The sequence below is a fragment of the Ranitomeya imitator genome, chromosome 1, assembly GCF_032444005.1.
Source record: "Ranitomeya imitator isolate aRanImi1 chromosome 1, aRanImi1.pri, whole genome shotgun sequence".
Lineage (NCBI taxonomy): Eukaryota > Metazoa > Chordata > Amphibia > Anura > Dendrobatidae > Ranitomeya > Ranitomeya imitator.
Genome location: NC_091282.1, coordinates 1,057,475,330 through 1,057,489,922, shown reverse-complemented (window position 1 = coordinate 1,057,489,922; position 14,593 = coordinate 1,057,475,330). Strand labels below are relative to the sequence as shown.

At 41.1% G+C, this 14,593-nt stretch overlaps 1 protein-coding gene across 2 annotated transcripts in view; it reads right to left on the bottom strand.

Moving 5' to 3' along the window:
- Positions 1-14,593, bottom strand: part of RXFP1 (relaxin family peptide receptor 1) — a 578,825-nt gene that overhangs the window by 65,424 nt on the left and 498,808 nt on the right. For both annotated transcript variants that reach the window (XM_069744133.1, XM_069744134.1), the window contains 3 exons: positions 13,759-13,830; positions 13,153-13,227; positions 6,137-6,208 (listed from right to left, as the gene is read on the bottom strand). In XM_069744133.1, coding sequence (XP_069600234.1) covers positions 6,137-6,208; positions 13,153-13,227; positions 13,759-13,830 — 219 coding nt within the window. The remainder of the gene's footprint in view (positions 1-6,136; positions 6,209-13,152; positions 13,228-13,758; positions 13,831-14,593) is intronic.

Here is a 14,593-nt window from a genome sequence, read left to right as displayed (position 1 = left end):
CCTAGCCCTAACCCTAGCCCTAGCCCTAACCCTAACCCTAGCCCTAGCCCTAACCCTAACCCTAGCCCTAACCCTAATGGGAAAATGGAAATAAATACATTTTTTTCATTTACTTTTATAGCGGGTTTTTTAGCGGATTTTTATGATTGGCAGCCGTCACACACTGAAAGACGCTTTTTATTGCAAAAAATATTTTTTGCGTTACCACATTTTGAGAGCTATAATTTTTCCATATTTGAGTCCACAGAGTCATGTGAGGTCTTGTTTTTTGCGGGACGAGTTGACGTTTTTATTGGTAACATTTTCGGGCACGTGACATTTTTTGATCGCTTTTTATTCCGATTTTTGTGAGGCAGAATGACCAAAAACCAGCTATTCATGAATTTCTTTTGGGGGAGGCGTTTATACCGTTCCGCGTTTGGTAAAATTGATAAAGCAGTTTTAATCTTCGGTTCAGTACGATTACAGCGACACCTCATTTATATCATTTTTTTATGTTTTGGCGCTTTTATACGATAAAAACTATTTTATAGAAAAAAATAATTATTTTTGCATCGCTTTATTCTGAGGACTATAACTTTTTTATTTTTTTGCTGTTGTCGCTGTATGGTGGCTCGTTTTTTGCGGGACAAGATGACGCTTTCAGCGGTACCATGGTTATTTATATCCGTCTTTTTGATCGCGTGTTATTCCACTTTATGTTTGGCGGTATGATAATAAAGCGTTGTTTTTTGCCTCGTTTTTTTTTTTTTTTTCTTACGGTGTTTACTGAAGGGGTTAACTAGTGGGCCAGTTTTATAGGTCGGGTCGTTACGGACGCGGAGATACTAAATATGTGTACTTTTATTGTTTTTTTTTTTTTATTTAGATAAAGAAATGTATTTATGGGAATAATATATATATTTTTTTTTCATTATTTAGGATTTTTTTTTTTTTTTTTTTTTTTTACACACTTGGAATTTTTTTTTTAACTTTTTTACTTTGCCCCAGGGGGGGACAATACAGATCGGTGATCTGCCAGTTTGCACAGCACTCTGACAGATCACCGATCTGTCTGAGAGCAGTGCAGCGTTACCAAGTGCCTGCTCTGAGCAGGCACTTGGTAAGCCACCTCCCTCCCTGCAGGACCCGGATCCGCGGCCATTTTGGATCCGGGACTTACTGCAGGGAGGGAGGTAGGAGACCCCCGGAGCAACGCGATCACATCGCGTTGCTGCGGGGGTCTCAGGGAAGCCCGCAGGGAGCCCCCTCCCTGCGCGATGCTTCCCTGCACCGCCGGCACATCGCGATCATCTTTGATCGCGGTGTGCCGGGGGTTAATGTGCCGGGGGCGGTCCGTGACCGCTCCTGGCACATAGTGCCGGATGTCAGCTGCGATAAGCAGCTGACACCCGGCCGCGATCGGCGGCGCTCCCCCCGTGAGCGCGGCGGATCGCGCTGGACGTAATATTCCGTCCTTGGGAATTTTGTAGAAAGAAATAGCAGGTGTCAGTGAGGAGATATTCTGGGCCATCCAGAGGAAATGCATGCAGAATTTATTTGTATTAAAATGAGACTGTCATTCACAAAACGCTAAACTAAGTTAAAGGGAACCTGTCACCCCGTTTTTTGAGATTGAGCTATAAATACTGTTAAATAGGGCCTGCGCTGTGTGTTCCTATAGTGTATGTAGTGTACCCCGATTCCCCATGTATGCTGAGAAATAACTTACCAAAGTCGCCGTTTTCGCCTGTCAATCAGGCTGGTCAGGTCGGGAGGGCGTGGTGACATCGCTGGTTCTTCCTCAGCTTTACGTTGGTGGCGTAGTGGCGAAGACACAGCGCGCGATCTGCGCTGTCATCCCTTTCGTCGGTGGGGGCGGCCATCTTCCTGGGGCCGCGCGTGCGCAGATCGAGTGCTCTGCTGCACGGGGCTTCAGGAAAATGGCCGCGGGATGCCGCGCGTGCGCATTAGAAAATGGCCGCCGCGATCTCTAATGCGCACGCGCGGCATCCCGCGGCCATTTTCCTGAAGCCCCGTGCAGCAGAGCACTCGATCTGCGCACGCGCGGCCCCAGGAAGATGGCCGCCCCCACCGATGCAAGGGATTACAGCGCAGATCGCGTGCTGCTTGTTCACCACTACGCCACTACGCCACCAACGTAAAGCTGAGGAAGAACCACCGATGTCACCACGCCCTCCCGACCTGACCAGCCTGATTGACAGGCGAAAACGGCGACTTTGGTAAGTTATTTCTCAGCATACATGGGGAATCGGGGTACACTACATACACTATAGGAACACACAGCGCAGGCCCTATTTAACAGTATTTATAGCTCAATCTCAAAAAACGGGGTGACAGGTTCCCTTTAAGTATGACGGAGTCCCTATTAAAAACATCCCATATATTTTAGACTACGTTCCCATGATGAGTTTTTGGTGTATTTTTGACGCTGTGTATTTTTGCTGCTTCCAAAATGCGGCGTCTTACACTTACAGCAAAGTGGTTGCGATTTATAGAAAGCTCATGCTTCTTTATAACGCCGCAACAAACAGACCTGCAGTGCATGTTTCAAATCTGCAGCGTGTCAATTTCTCTAATGGGTACGCAGAATTTTCGGTGCGGAATTTCCCAATAGACTTGCATTATATGCAGAAATTCACGTAAAAAACACACATACATTTTTAGTGTGTTTTCACAGTGGAAACACATCAACAGTGCATGTGATCTACATCTAAGTATATCAATAAAGTTTTGTCATGGCCAAATACTAGAATGTATCAAAAACAAAGCAGCTTCATTTAAAGAATTACCGTATATACTCGAGTATAAGAAGAGATTTTCAGCCCACTTTTTTGGGCTGAAAGTCCCCCTCTCGGCTTATACTCGAGTCATACCCAGGGGTCCACAGGGGAGGGGGTAGCAGGGGCTGTCTAATTATACTCACCTAATCCTGGCGCGGTCCCTGCAGGTCCCTGGCTTCTCCAGCGCCAGCAGCTTCTTCCTGTACTGAGCGGTCACATGGTACCGCTCATTACAGTAATGAATATGCAGCTCCACCTCCCATAGAGGTGGAGCCGCATATTCATTACTGTAATGAGCGGTAACAGTAACCGCTCAGTACAGGATGAAGCTGCGGCATCGGGGAAGCCAGGGACTGCACAGCGCCAGGAGCAGGTGAGTATAGTGGGAAGGGGAACGCAGCGATGCGCGATATTCACCTGCTCCTCCTTCCGGCGCCGCTGCATCTTCTGCGTCTTCTGCAGTGATGCTCAGGTCGGAGGGCGCGGTGACGTGGTTAGTGCGTGCACTCTGCCTGAATGTCAGTGCAGAAGACGCTGAAGATGGAGTGGCGCCGGAATGAGGAGCAGGTGAATATTGAAAGTGCCGGAGGCCTGAGCGACAGAGAGGGGAGTATGTGATTTATTTTTTTTATCGCAGCAACAGCAAATGGGGCAAGTGTCTGTATGGAGCATCTATGGGGCCATAGCATTTGTGCAGCACTATATGGGGCCATAACGTTTGTGCAGCACTATATGGGGCAAGTGTTTGTATGGAGCATCTATGGGGCCATAACGTTTGTGCAGCACTATATGGGGCCATAACGTTTGTGCAGCACTATATGGGGCCATAACGTTTGTGCAGCACTATATGGGGCCACAGCGTTTGTGCAGCACTATATGGGGCAAGTGTCTGTATGGGGCCATAATTAACGTTTGTGGAGAATTACGGTATATGGGGCAAGTGTCTGTATGGAGCATCTTATAGGGCTATAATCAATGTTTGTGCAGCACTATATGGGGCAAATATCTTTATGGCGCATCTTATGGGGCCACAATCAGCATTTGTGCAGCATTATATTGGACAAATGTGTCTATGGAGCATCTTATAGGGCCATTATTAACCTTTATGCAGGATTATATGGGGCATATTTTAATATGGAACATCTTATGGGGCCCATCATAAACTTTATGGAGCATTATATGGGGCTTCTGATTCAATATGGATATCAAAAAACACTTAATCTACTGATGTCTCAATTAATTATACTTTTATTGGTATCTATTTTTACTTTTGACATTTACTGGTAGCTGCTGCATTTTCCACCCTAGGCTTATACTCGAGTCATTAAGTTTTCCCAGTTTTTTGTGGCAAAATTAGGGGGGTCGGCTTATACTCGGGCCGGCTTATACTCGAGTATATACGGTATACACCAAAATGAGACAAGAACCTCAGCATCAAAAAGAAGATAAAAACACCCTAGAAAACTGCACAAAAATGCAATATAAAAAAAACATAAGTAACATAAATTAAATAAACTTAAGAGAAATGGTGCTGAAATTCTGCAACATCAAAAACTCAGCCAAAGCTCATCTTGGGAATGTAGTCTTGGTGCCTTAATTGCAAAAGATAATTTATTTATTTTGTATGAAAATTAGTGTGTTTAGTGAACCCTTGGAAAGCACTGTGATACCCCGTCAATTTGCAAACTGAGCACTTTGTCATATCTTGCTTGACAGCACTCAAACGTCTGAATTCTATCAGTGGCTCTGCATGGACACAGCAGCCTTGTGCAGGTGTCACGACTCGGGTATCTAGAGACCAGGGGCTCCTTCACTGTCCCTAATGCTAGATGCGCCCTAGCTATCCCTGTTTCCCGGATTACTTATAATGGTGAAGATTCTGAGGCCACATACCTTCCTGAAATCCTGAATCAGCCTTCAGTGTGTTCTCTCCCCCTACTCAGGGGGGCTAGAACATACCATACTAACAACCAGACTAACAAGGTAATATGAACAGGGATAAAGGAAAATACCAAACATACAAATATGCTCTCACAAATAACAGAGGAAAACATCGGGTTGTGGAGGATAGGGGAATAAACAAAGTAGGAGATTGAGAGTATTTGCCCATAGCCAAAAACAAACAACACTCTCACGTAAATCCACCAAGTGCATTCTCAAACAACACAACACCAACTTCTGAACCATGCAGCAATGAAGCTAACTCTGGCATTTACTGATAGCCAGAGTCCAGTTTATATAGGAGAGGAGAGTGACCAACAGTGAACAGCTGAAAGCCTTGAAGAGGTTCTCCACTACATACTATAATTCCCCCACTGATTTAACTCTTGAATAGAGGTATTTTTCTAACTACCTCTGGTTGTCCTCTCTGCCTGTTAGCAACGCTATGGCTGACCGCTCACCCGGCATCACGTGACATCGGCTGCAGCCTCCGCTGACATCACATCAAGTTCCATAATATCTTGCTTCATCCTGGCGTGACCCAGTTGCGAGCACCCCTCCTGAGTGACTGGGCTGTGGGTGGAGTTTCACCTCACATCACACCCCAGCATCCAGCGCATACATTCCCTTTTCCCTCTCCTTTCATTAACCACAAGCGTGCTGGATGCTGGGCTGTGACATGCAGTGAAACTCCTCTGGTAAGCTTTGTACTAAGTAGATTAACCCCTGCACTGCCAGAAGAAACCACCATTTCAAAGGAAGGAGAAGTGCTTCTAGTCAGAGCAGGAGTAGGAGAAATCAGATGGCACAGTTTTTTGGCTCTTCTCTGTTGCGGTAAACTCGTGACACTAAGCTCCTCTTGCGCTTACTAGGCCCTCAGTGTGAAAAACAAGATAATCTTGTAGTTATGATACCTTTTAATGGCTACCAAAAATAAAACATATGATCTTACAAAGCAAGCTTTCGGGACTTTTTAGGTCCCTTCCTCAGCCCTGTGACGTCATCTTTGAGCCTTGTGTTAAAAACTGTTCCAGAAAATATTAGATTACTGCCCTTTGTTGAAATCTGAATGAAAACTGAATTTTGAATGTTTCCCAAAATGTAAATTAATTTTTCTAAGCAATTATTTTTTAAAATGTAGAGGTCCACAAAATGACTTTGTCACTGTAATTCTCACAGCTACTTCCACAATGTTCTTCTTTATTTTCATTGTGTCATTGATTTTTAACTTGCTGGGTGTCACTTTAGAAACAATCTTATCACAACGACTGTGTGATACATTTTGTCACAGACATCTTTATTTTTTTCCAATAAAAAGAAAACAAAGCTGCACATGAAATGCATGACTACAGATTAGTGACATTTGTGCTGTAAACTCAGAAGGCATTGTATAAGCCAAGACAAATACTTACAGAACAGTTAACGTAGTACAGGAACTGAATGTTGTGTTCTTCAAACTGGGGATATAATTTCCTTCAAAATCCCTGTAAAATAAAATTCACAATAAACTACATGAGACAAACAATTACGGTAAATGGATTTTCTGGGCTGAGAAGAGTAATCTGCATTCACTTTATATATGACTGCCAACTGCTGAATGGTGACAGTGTGCAATATGCATGCTTTCGCGATTCACCTGTACTCCGTTTAAGAATCAGAAAAAAATATAAATTTATATTTTTTTTAAATTTTTTTTAAATTGAAAAGGAAAATCATGCAGTATAACTCCTGCTATGTATCCCAAGATGTGCTCGGCAAGCAGAATAGACTATTAGGGTACGTACCCATATGATATCTGGACCGAAAAAACAGACAAGTGCCATGCGACTGTCATGTGAGTGTCATGTGAGTACAATGCGACTTTCATACCAAGCAACCGATTTACATCTGACTGCATATATAATATATATATATATATATATATATATATATATATATACAGTATTAGATAGATAGAAAAAAAGCCAGCAATTCCTTTGCGCGTACAGTAAATAAAATCACACTGACAGGTTACAAAGGAATAGATAGAATATATATATATATATACACACAGAATACATATATATATATATATATATATATATGTCAGTGACACACACATATATATACAGCTCTGGCAAAAATTAAGAGACCACTGCAAAATTTTCAGTTTATCTGATTTTTCTCTTTATAGGTATATTTTTGAGTAAAATGTAAATTTTTCTTTTATTCTATAAACTACTGATAACATGTCTCCGAAGTTCCAAGCAATAAATTTTGTATTTATTTCCTGAAAATGAGAAATGGTCAAAATGACAAAAAAATGCATTGCTTGCAGACCTCAAATAATGCAAAAAAAGTTCATAATAATCATGTAGAAACAACAATACTAATGTTTTAACTCAGGAAGAGTTGAGAAATCAATATTTTGTGGAATAACTATGATTTTTATTCACAGCTTGCATGCATTTTGGCATGCTTTCCACCAGTCTTTCACACTTCTTTTGGGTGACCTTATGCCTCTCCTGCTACAAAAATGTAAGCAGTTCTTCCGTGTTTGTTGGCTTGTGACTATCGATCTTCCTCTTGGTTACATTCCAGAGGTTTTCCATGGGGTTCAGGTCTGGACATTGGGCTGGTTATGACAGGGATATGATGTGGTGGTCCTTCATCCACACCTTGATTGACCTAGCTGTGTGGCATGGCGCATTGTCCTCCTTGAAAAACAAGTCCTCACAGTTAGGGAACATTGCCTGAGCAGAAGGAATCAACTGTTTTTTCCAGGATAACCTTGTATGCGGCTTGATTCATACGTCCTTCGCAAAGAAGCCTCGCTGAAGCATCCCCAGATCATCACCGATCCTCCACCAAATTTCACAGTGGGTGCAAGACACTATGGCTTGTACGCCTCTCCAGGTCTCTGTCTAACCATTAGATGACCAGGTATTGATCTGGGGATGCTTCGCAAGGCTGGAATTGGGCAGGTTACTCTTTGCAAAGGACGTGTGAATCAAGCTGCATACAAGGTTATTCTAGGTAAACAGTTGATTCCTTCTGCTCAGGCAATGTTCCCCAACTCTGAGCACTGTTTTTTCTACCAGGACAAAGAACCATGCCACACAGCTAGGTCAATCAAGGTGTGGATGAAGGGCCACCACATCAAATTCCTGTTATGGCCAGCCCAATCTCCAGACCTGAACCCCATTGAAAACCTCTGGTGGAAAGCATGCCAAGACGCTTGAAAGCTGTGATTAAAAATCATGGTTATTCCACAAAATATTGATTTCTGAACTCTTCCTGAGTTAAAACATTAGTATTGTTGTTTCTACATGATTATTATGAACTTTTTTTGCATTATTTGAGGTCTGCAAGCAATGCATTTGTTTGCTATTTTGACCATTTCTCATTTTCAGAAAATAAATACAAAATTTGTTGCTTGGAACTTCAGAGACATGTTGTCAGTAGTTTATAGAATGAAAGAACAATTTAAATTTTACTCAAAAATATACCTATAAAGAGAAAAATCAGACGAAGGTCGAAGTCAGACCTAACATACCAAAATACGGTCCTTTTTTTTACAGCCGAGATATGCAGAAAAGTTTCTGAACAGTGATCTATATTCAATGCAAGGATGTGATTTTTTTCTCCAAAAATTATCCGAGTGTCATCCGTATGGCATCCGTACGGCGAGATTTTCTCACCGGCTTGCAAAATGGACATAGAACGGATCCATGGGCTCAAATATTCATGCAAACATATATACAGTCTATATATTAGCCATAGGCTATTAATATCTGTCCTCAGTCACTGACTTTCCCTCTCTGGCGGAGAAAAATGCGCGGGAGCCCACGCCAGTTCCAGTTTTTTCTGTGATTTAAAACTTTATTTTAACACCTAGCGCTCCCAAATTTTGCACACCCAAACACTACTAACATTATTAGTGAGGAATATGTAAAAATATAACAGATATGTAATGGTTTACTGTATGTAAACCATGTCTCATATCCTGTCGGGCTTGTAATTGAATTACCAGCTTTTCTGCTATATACACCACACTTACGGTAATTACCGGCTTTTCTATAGAACACCGGTGCATATTGCTCACAAGTCACACGCATGGTCCATGTATAATCCATATTTTTCTTACCCCCATAGACTTTCATTGGCGGATTTTTTGGGTAATACGCTGACAAACGCAGCATGCTGCGATTTTCTCAGCCTGTAAAATAAGGAAGAGAAATATATGGCTGATGGAAGCTTCCCCATAGAGAAACATTTGTCCGTTTGCAATGCGTTGTTTTTGCGCCTCTCCCTCGTCTGTATTTCTCTCTAGGGTGACCCCGGCCAAGCTAAAAAATTTGCAGTGGTCTCTTAATTTTTGCCAGAGCTGTGTATATATATATATATATATATATATATATATTAGTTATATTGCATAGAGAGATAGATAGAAGAAAAGCCGGTAATACATCTGTCGGGTCCTGTAAAATCACTGCATTATATATTTTACAGTAAATACAAATAGAATAGGTAGATATATAGATGTCTGTGACAAATACAATTAGTACAGTGTGTGCAAATTACTGGACATGTATTTAATTAATAAAAGATTAATTTTCAAAACCAGCAGAGGGAAAGCCAGCGACTTGGTGCTGATGTTTATAGCCTGGGAAGGGGGTAATACCCATGGAGCTTCCTAGGCTATTAATATCAGCTCACAACTGTTTACTTGGCCTTTACTGGCTATTAAAATAGGGAAGATCCCCAAAAAATGATGTGGGGTCTGTTATGATCCGGTGACCTTGGAGCCTCATGGAACTTTCTCTGGAGTTGGTGGAAACTATACTGACCACAAATCCTGAACTTAACTCCGCAACTAGAAGTAGCCGTGGGGTGTGCCTAACAAATCTTAGACACCTCGACACAGCCGGAGGACTAAATACCCCTATAGATGGAAAAAGGAATTCTACCTTGCCTCAGAGCAGAACCCCAAAGGATAGGCAGCCCCCCACAAATATTGACTGTGAGTAGTAGAGGAAAAGACACACGCAGGCAGGAAACAGGATTTAGCAAAAGAGGCCACTCTAGCTAAAATAGGAAAGGATAGGACGGAATACTAAGCGGTCAGTATTAAAACCCTTCCAAAAATATCCACAGCAGAAAATACAAAAAAAAACTCCACCATCTAACTAAAGATGTGGAGCGTATATCTGCAACTCCAGAGAATCCAGCAAGACTGAGAAAACACTGACACAATCTAAGCTGGACAAGAGAAAACAAATGAATAGCACAGAATTATTAAGCACACAGCATGTGTGCCACAGAAACAAAAACCAGACACTTATCTTTGCTGAAATGGCAGCAAGGCAGGAGGAACCAGACAAAGATCCAAAACCTCCCAGAACTATGGACAACTGGCAAGGACTAATGAATCCTGCAAACCTATATACCCCAGTCAGAGCTGCAATCAGCAGATACACCTGACCAGGACTGCAACTCAGGGACAACTGCATTACCACCTACAACCACTGGAGGGAACACAAAAGCAGAATTCACAAAAGGGGACCCCCTATAATTAATAACCAGTGAAGGCTATGCAGACAGCTGCAGTGCTTCACTGAAGTTTATAACATAGAGCTGCAAAAATAGAACATCTAGTTTTTCTCACAAAATGTTCTTTTAGTCCACATTTTTTATTCTCACAAGGGTAACAGGAGAAAATGGACCACAAAACATCTTGTGCAATTTCTCCTGAGAATGCAGACACCCCATATGTGGGGGAAAACTACAGTTTGGGTGAACGCTAGGCCTCAGAAAGGTAGGAGTGATGTTTTGGAACCAGACTTTAACGGAATGGTCTGTGGGTGTCATGTTGCATATGGACAGCCCCTGATATCCTTAATCAATGGAAACCCCTCAGATGTGACCCTGTTTAGGAAACTAGACTCTTCAAGGAATTTATCTAGACATGTGAGGAGCACCTTGAACCCACAGGTGATTCAGAGAAATTTACAACGTTGCTCTGTGAAAATGAAAATTTTTCCCACAAAATTGTTGTTTTCATTTTCACAAGGATAACAGGAGAAAATGGACCCCAAAATTTCTTGTGCAATTTCTCCCGAGTACACAGATACCCCATATATGGTTAAATATTACTTTTGAGGCACAGCGTAAAGCTCAGAAGGGAAGAAGCGCCATATTGGAGTTCAGAGTTTGCTGAAATGGTTTGAGCCCCTGAACTGCCAGAACAGCAGAAACCCCCATAACTGACCTAATGTTACAAACTACACCCCCATTGAATTCATCTAGGGGTTCAGTGATCATATTGACACCACATGTGCCTCACAGAATTGTATACCATTGGGCTGTGAAGAAAGAATAATTCATTTTTTACCGCTAAAATGTTGTTTTAGTCCCAAGTTTAAAATATTTCTAAGGGCTAATAGAAAAAATTGGCCGTCAGTTTTTTTGTAAAAATTTCTCCTGATTGCACAAATACCTTACACGTAATTGGGAAATACTTTTCAGGCACAGTGCAAAGCTCAGAAAGGAAGCAGTGCCATATGATAGTGCAGATTTTGCTGTTATTGTTTGCGGGTGCCATTACCCAATGGGAGAGCCCCTGAGTTGCCAGAACAGCAGAACCCACAATAAGTGACCGAATTTTACAAAGTACACCTATTAATGTACCGGGTGTCAGTTGCCATATTAGCTGATCACCCGGCGGCGATCGGCAGCTTCTGTGCTTGTACCTAGTACGTCCAAGGTCAGGTTGCACTTCTCAACCATGCTGTACCCAGTACGTCCAAGGTCGGGAAGGGGTTAAGGTGGTGTCTTTTACACCTAAATTGCTACCTACATCACTTATATAGGTATGTAGGGCACTTAGTGCCTATAAAAATCACATATATAGTATAGATTTAAGTGGTTTAGTTTCCATAAAAAATATGCAAATGAGGGGGCTTTGGTGCACTGTTTATGTGGCCAAGAGTTCAGTATTTGGTGAGTTTTATTTACCTCAGTATTTGTAAGCCAAAACTAGGAGTGGGTGATAAATACAGACGCGTTGACGTGTTTCTATTATACTTTTCCTCTGATTGTTCCACTTCTGGTTTTGGTTACAGATACTGAGGTGAAATACTGACCAGATACTGAATGTATTATACCTCTTGTCTACAGTATCGAGCAGGTGCAGCAGACAGGAGCCAGCCATGACAGCCATGTGAGGTCGGCTGCAAAGGAAGCAGTTAAAAGGAGTGAGGAAAGATAGAACATTGCTGTATATTATGTTCTTTTTTGTGTTTTTTTTAGAGCTTTTTCAGGTGGAATCTACCAAAAAAAAACCTCACGTGCACATACCCTAACTCTGACAGGCAAACACTGCAAGACATTACTGCCGTGCGTATGAACTGATCAAAGGATTGTGGGGACAAGATTGTGGATAGTGGTGCAAACAAGATGTAAAAAACAAATGGTGGTGTAAAAAAAACAAACAAGAAATTAATAAAAAAAAATTCTAAATTAGTATCACCACATCTGTACCAAACTGTAATGTAAAATAAATGTTCTACTGCCCACAGTAAATGCCTTATAAAAACTAAAATAAAAATACTAGAATAACTGTTTATATTGCCTCTAGTAAATATGAAGGAAAGGTAATTTAAACAGTTCTATGTATCCTACAAGGTTAGTGGCAGAAAAAACAAAACATTTTGAAAAAAAAATATATAAAGTGCAATTACTGGGATAAAAATGAAATTTATTTTACCCGGGAGCTTCCGGTCAAACATGCAGGCGTCATGGTGTGGCTACAGTCACCGTGCACAGCACTGTGAGCAGTAGCTCTAAGCATGTTGTGGTCCCTTGACTGACAGCCAGCTCTGCACTGGTGCACTGCTGAGCTGGATGGCAGTCAGTGTCGGTTGTCGTTTCAGAAAAGTGAGCAGTGACTGAAAGTTCATTTTTAACTGAAAGCCGCACTTTCGATATGGTGGCCGGGTACAAATTTTATGCTAGTGGCCTGCAGATTAATTACTGTAAATATCTGTAGACAAATAGTGTTATCCGACATAAAAATTTTCCTTTAACTAAAGACCAACAAATAAGTGGCAACTGATGACGGCTGCAGTAAAGACCTGGCATAGCATTTCTATGTAAGAAACTAGGTATTTGTCCTGAATAATCCCTTTTCACATTCTTTATTAGGTTTATTGATAGTGTGGAGAGGGGTTTTCCAATAGCGAAATCCCATCTATTAGCCAGCTGCCGATGTACGGCAATATGGGGCTTCCCATACCCTCGCCTCCTCTGGTGATCAGATAAAAATGTCCGATCACAGCAACTTATCTTTTATACACTTGATGTCACCAGTGTAAACTTCATAGGCAGGATAATAACACTCAACATTTATGAAGTGCTTCCTTTTCTTCTTAATTGAAACCATACTTACAGCCAGTTGAGCTTTGGCATGTACTGACAAAGAGGTTTATCTGGCAGGCGGCCCAAGAAGTTGTTAAGCATGACTCTGGAAGATAGAGCGATTAATAGCATTTTACTCACTATTCAGATGAATGAGTAAGTCAATAATAATTGACTTACAGTAAAACAAAACTCAAACCCTTTGCCCAATTTTTGTCACTTTGCCTCACAGAAAATTTCCTTATCTATAATTAGTTTTTAAATTATAACCTTAATTACTATTTTCCAATAAATAGGCAGCCAGCCCTTTTATTGAATGTCGTCATTGTAATTTCCATACCAACGTCCTCCAGACAATGTTTATTTTATATTTTGCTTTCATGTTTGATTTATTTTACTTTTTATATAGGGTAGAGCATTCTATAGATTGGCTTTAACTGTAAATTATATATAGATCTAGATATATCTCCTTCAAATGTAATGGCCATTAAAAGAGTGAAAATAAACTTTGAGTATATACAAAGGAGGTTGCAAGTGACCAGTCAAGTAAAAGAAGACCAAGTAGTAGGTTTGCAGCAGGGTTTCCTAAACACGTGCCTACGTTTCATGAAAGTTACGGTATATTTGAGTTACTTACAGCAGTATGAGTGAATTTAATCCTTGGAATACCTGGGGAGAAATCCGATTAATTTTGTTGTTCTCAATGACTCTGTTTAAAATAAAAGAAACAAAAATTAAACATGACAAAGATGGACTTTATGGTAATGTTTGTAGTTACATACTACTACTACTACTACTACTACTACTACTACCACTAATAATGATAATAAATATAATAATATATAATATGCTGACTTTCAGGTATAAACAATTTAAACAGTAATTTAAAAAGACTGATTAGTTTAATCGTATATTTTATAGTGATGAGTGAATATTCTCATTACTTGAGTTTCTCTGAGCATGCTCAGGTGTTCTTTGAGTATTTCGGCGTGCTCAGAGATTTAGTTTATGTCGACGCAGCTGCATGATTTGCAGCTGCTAGACAGCTTGAACACATGTAGGTGTTGCTTAACAAACAAGCAATCCCCACATGTATTCAAGCTGTCTAGCAGCCACAAATCATGCGGCTGCGTTGACATAAACGAAATCTCCGAGCACGCCGAAATGCTCGAAGAACACCCTAGCATGCTCGGAGAAACCCAAGTAACGAGCATACTCACTCATCACTAATATTTTATAAAGAGGTTGTCTGAGTTATACTGAATGCCTCATTTGCAATAATACAGCTAATATAATGAAATCATACTGTTTATACTTCCCTCTGTGCTAAAACTGTCCTCGTGTGCTTCACCTGTGTACTGTTTACCTTGGCTGAAAATGTCACAGCCTGTCCATCGGATGTGACGTCTTCAGCCAATCACTCGTCTCATTTGTACCTTGCTGTATACCACTGAGGCCAGTGATTGGCTGTA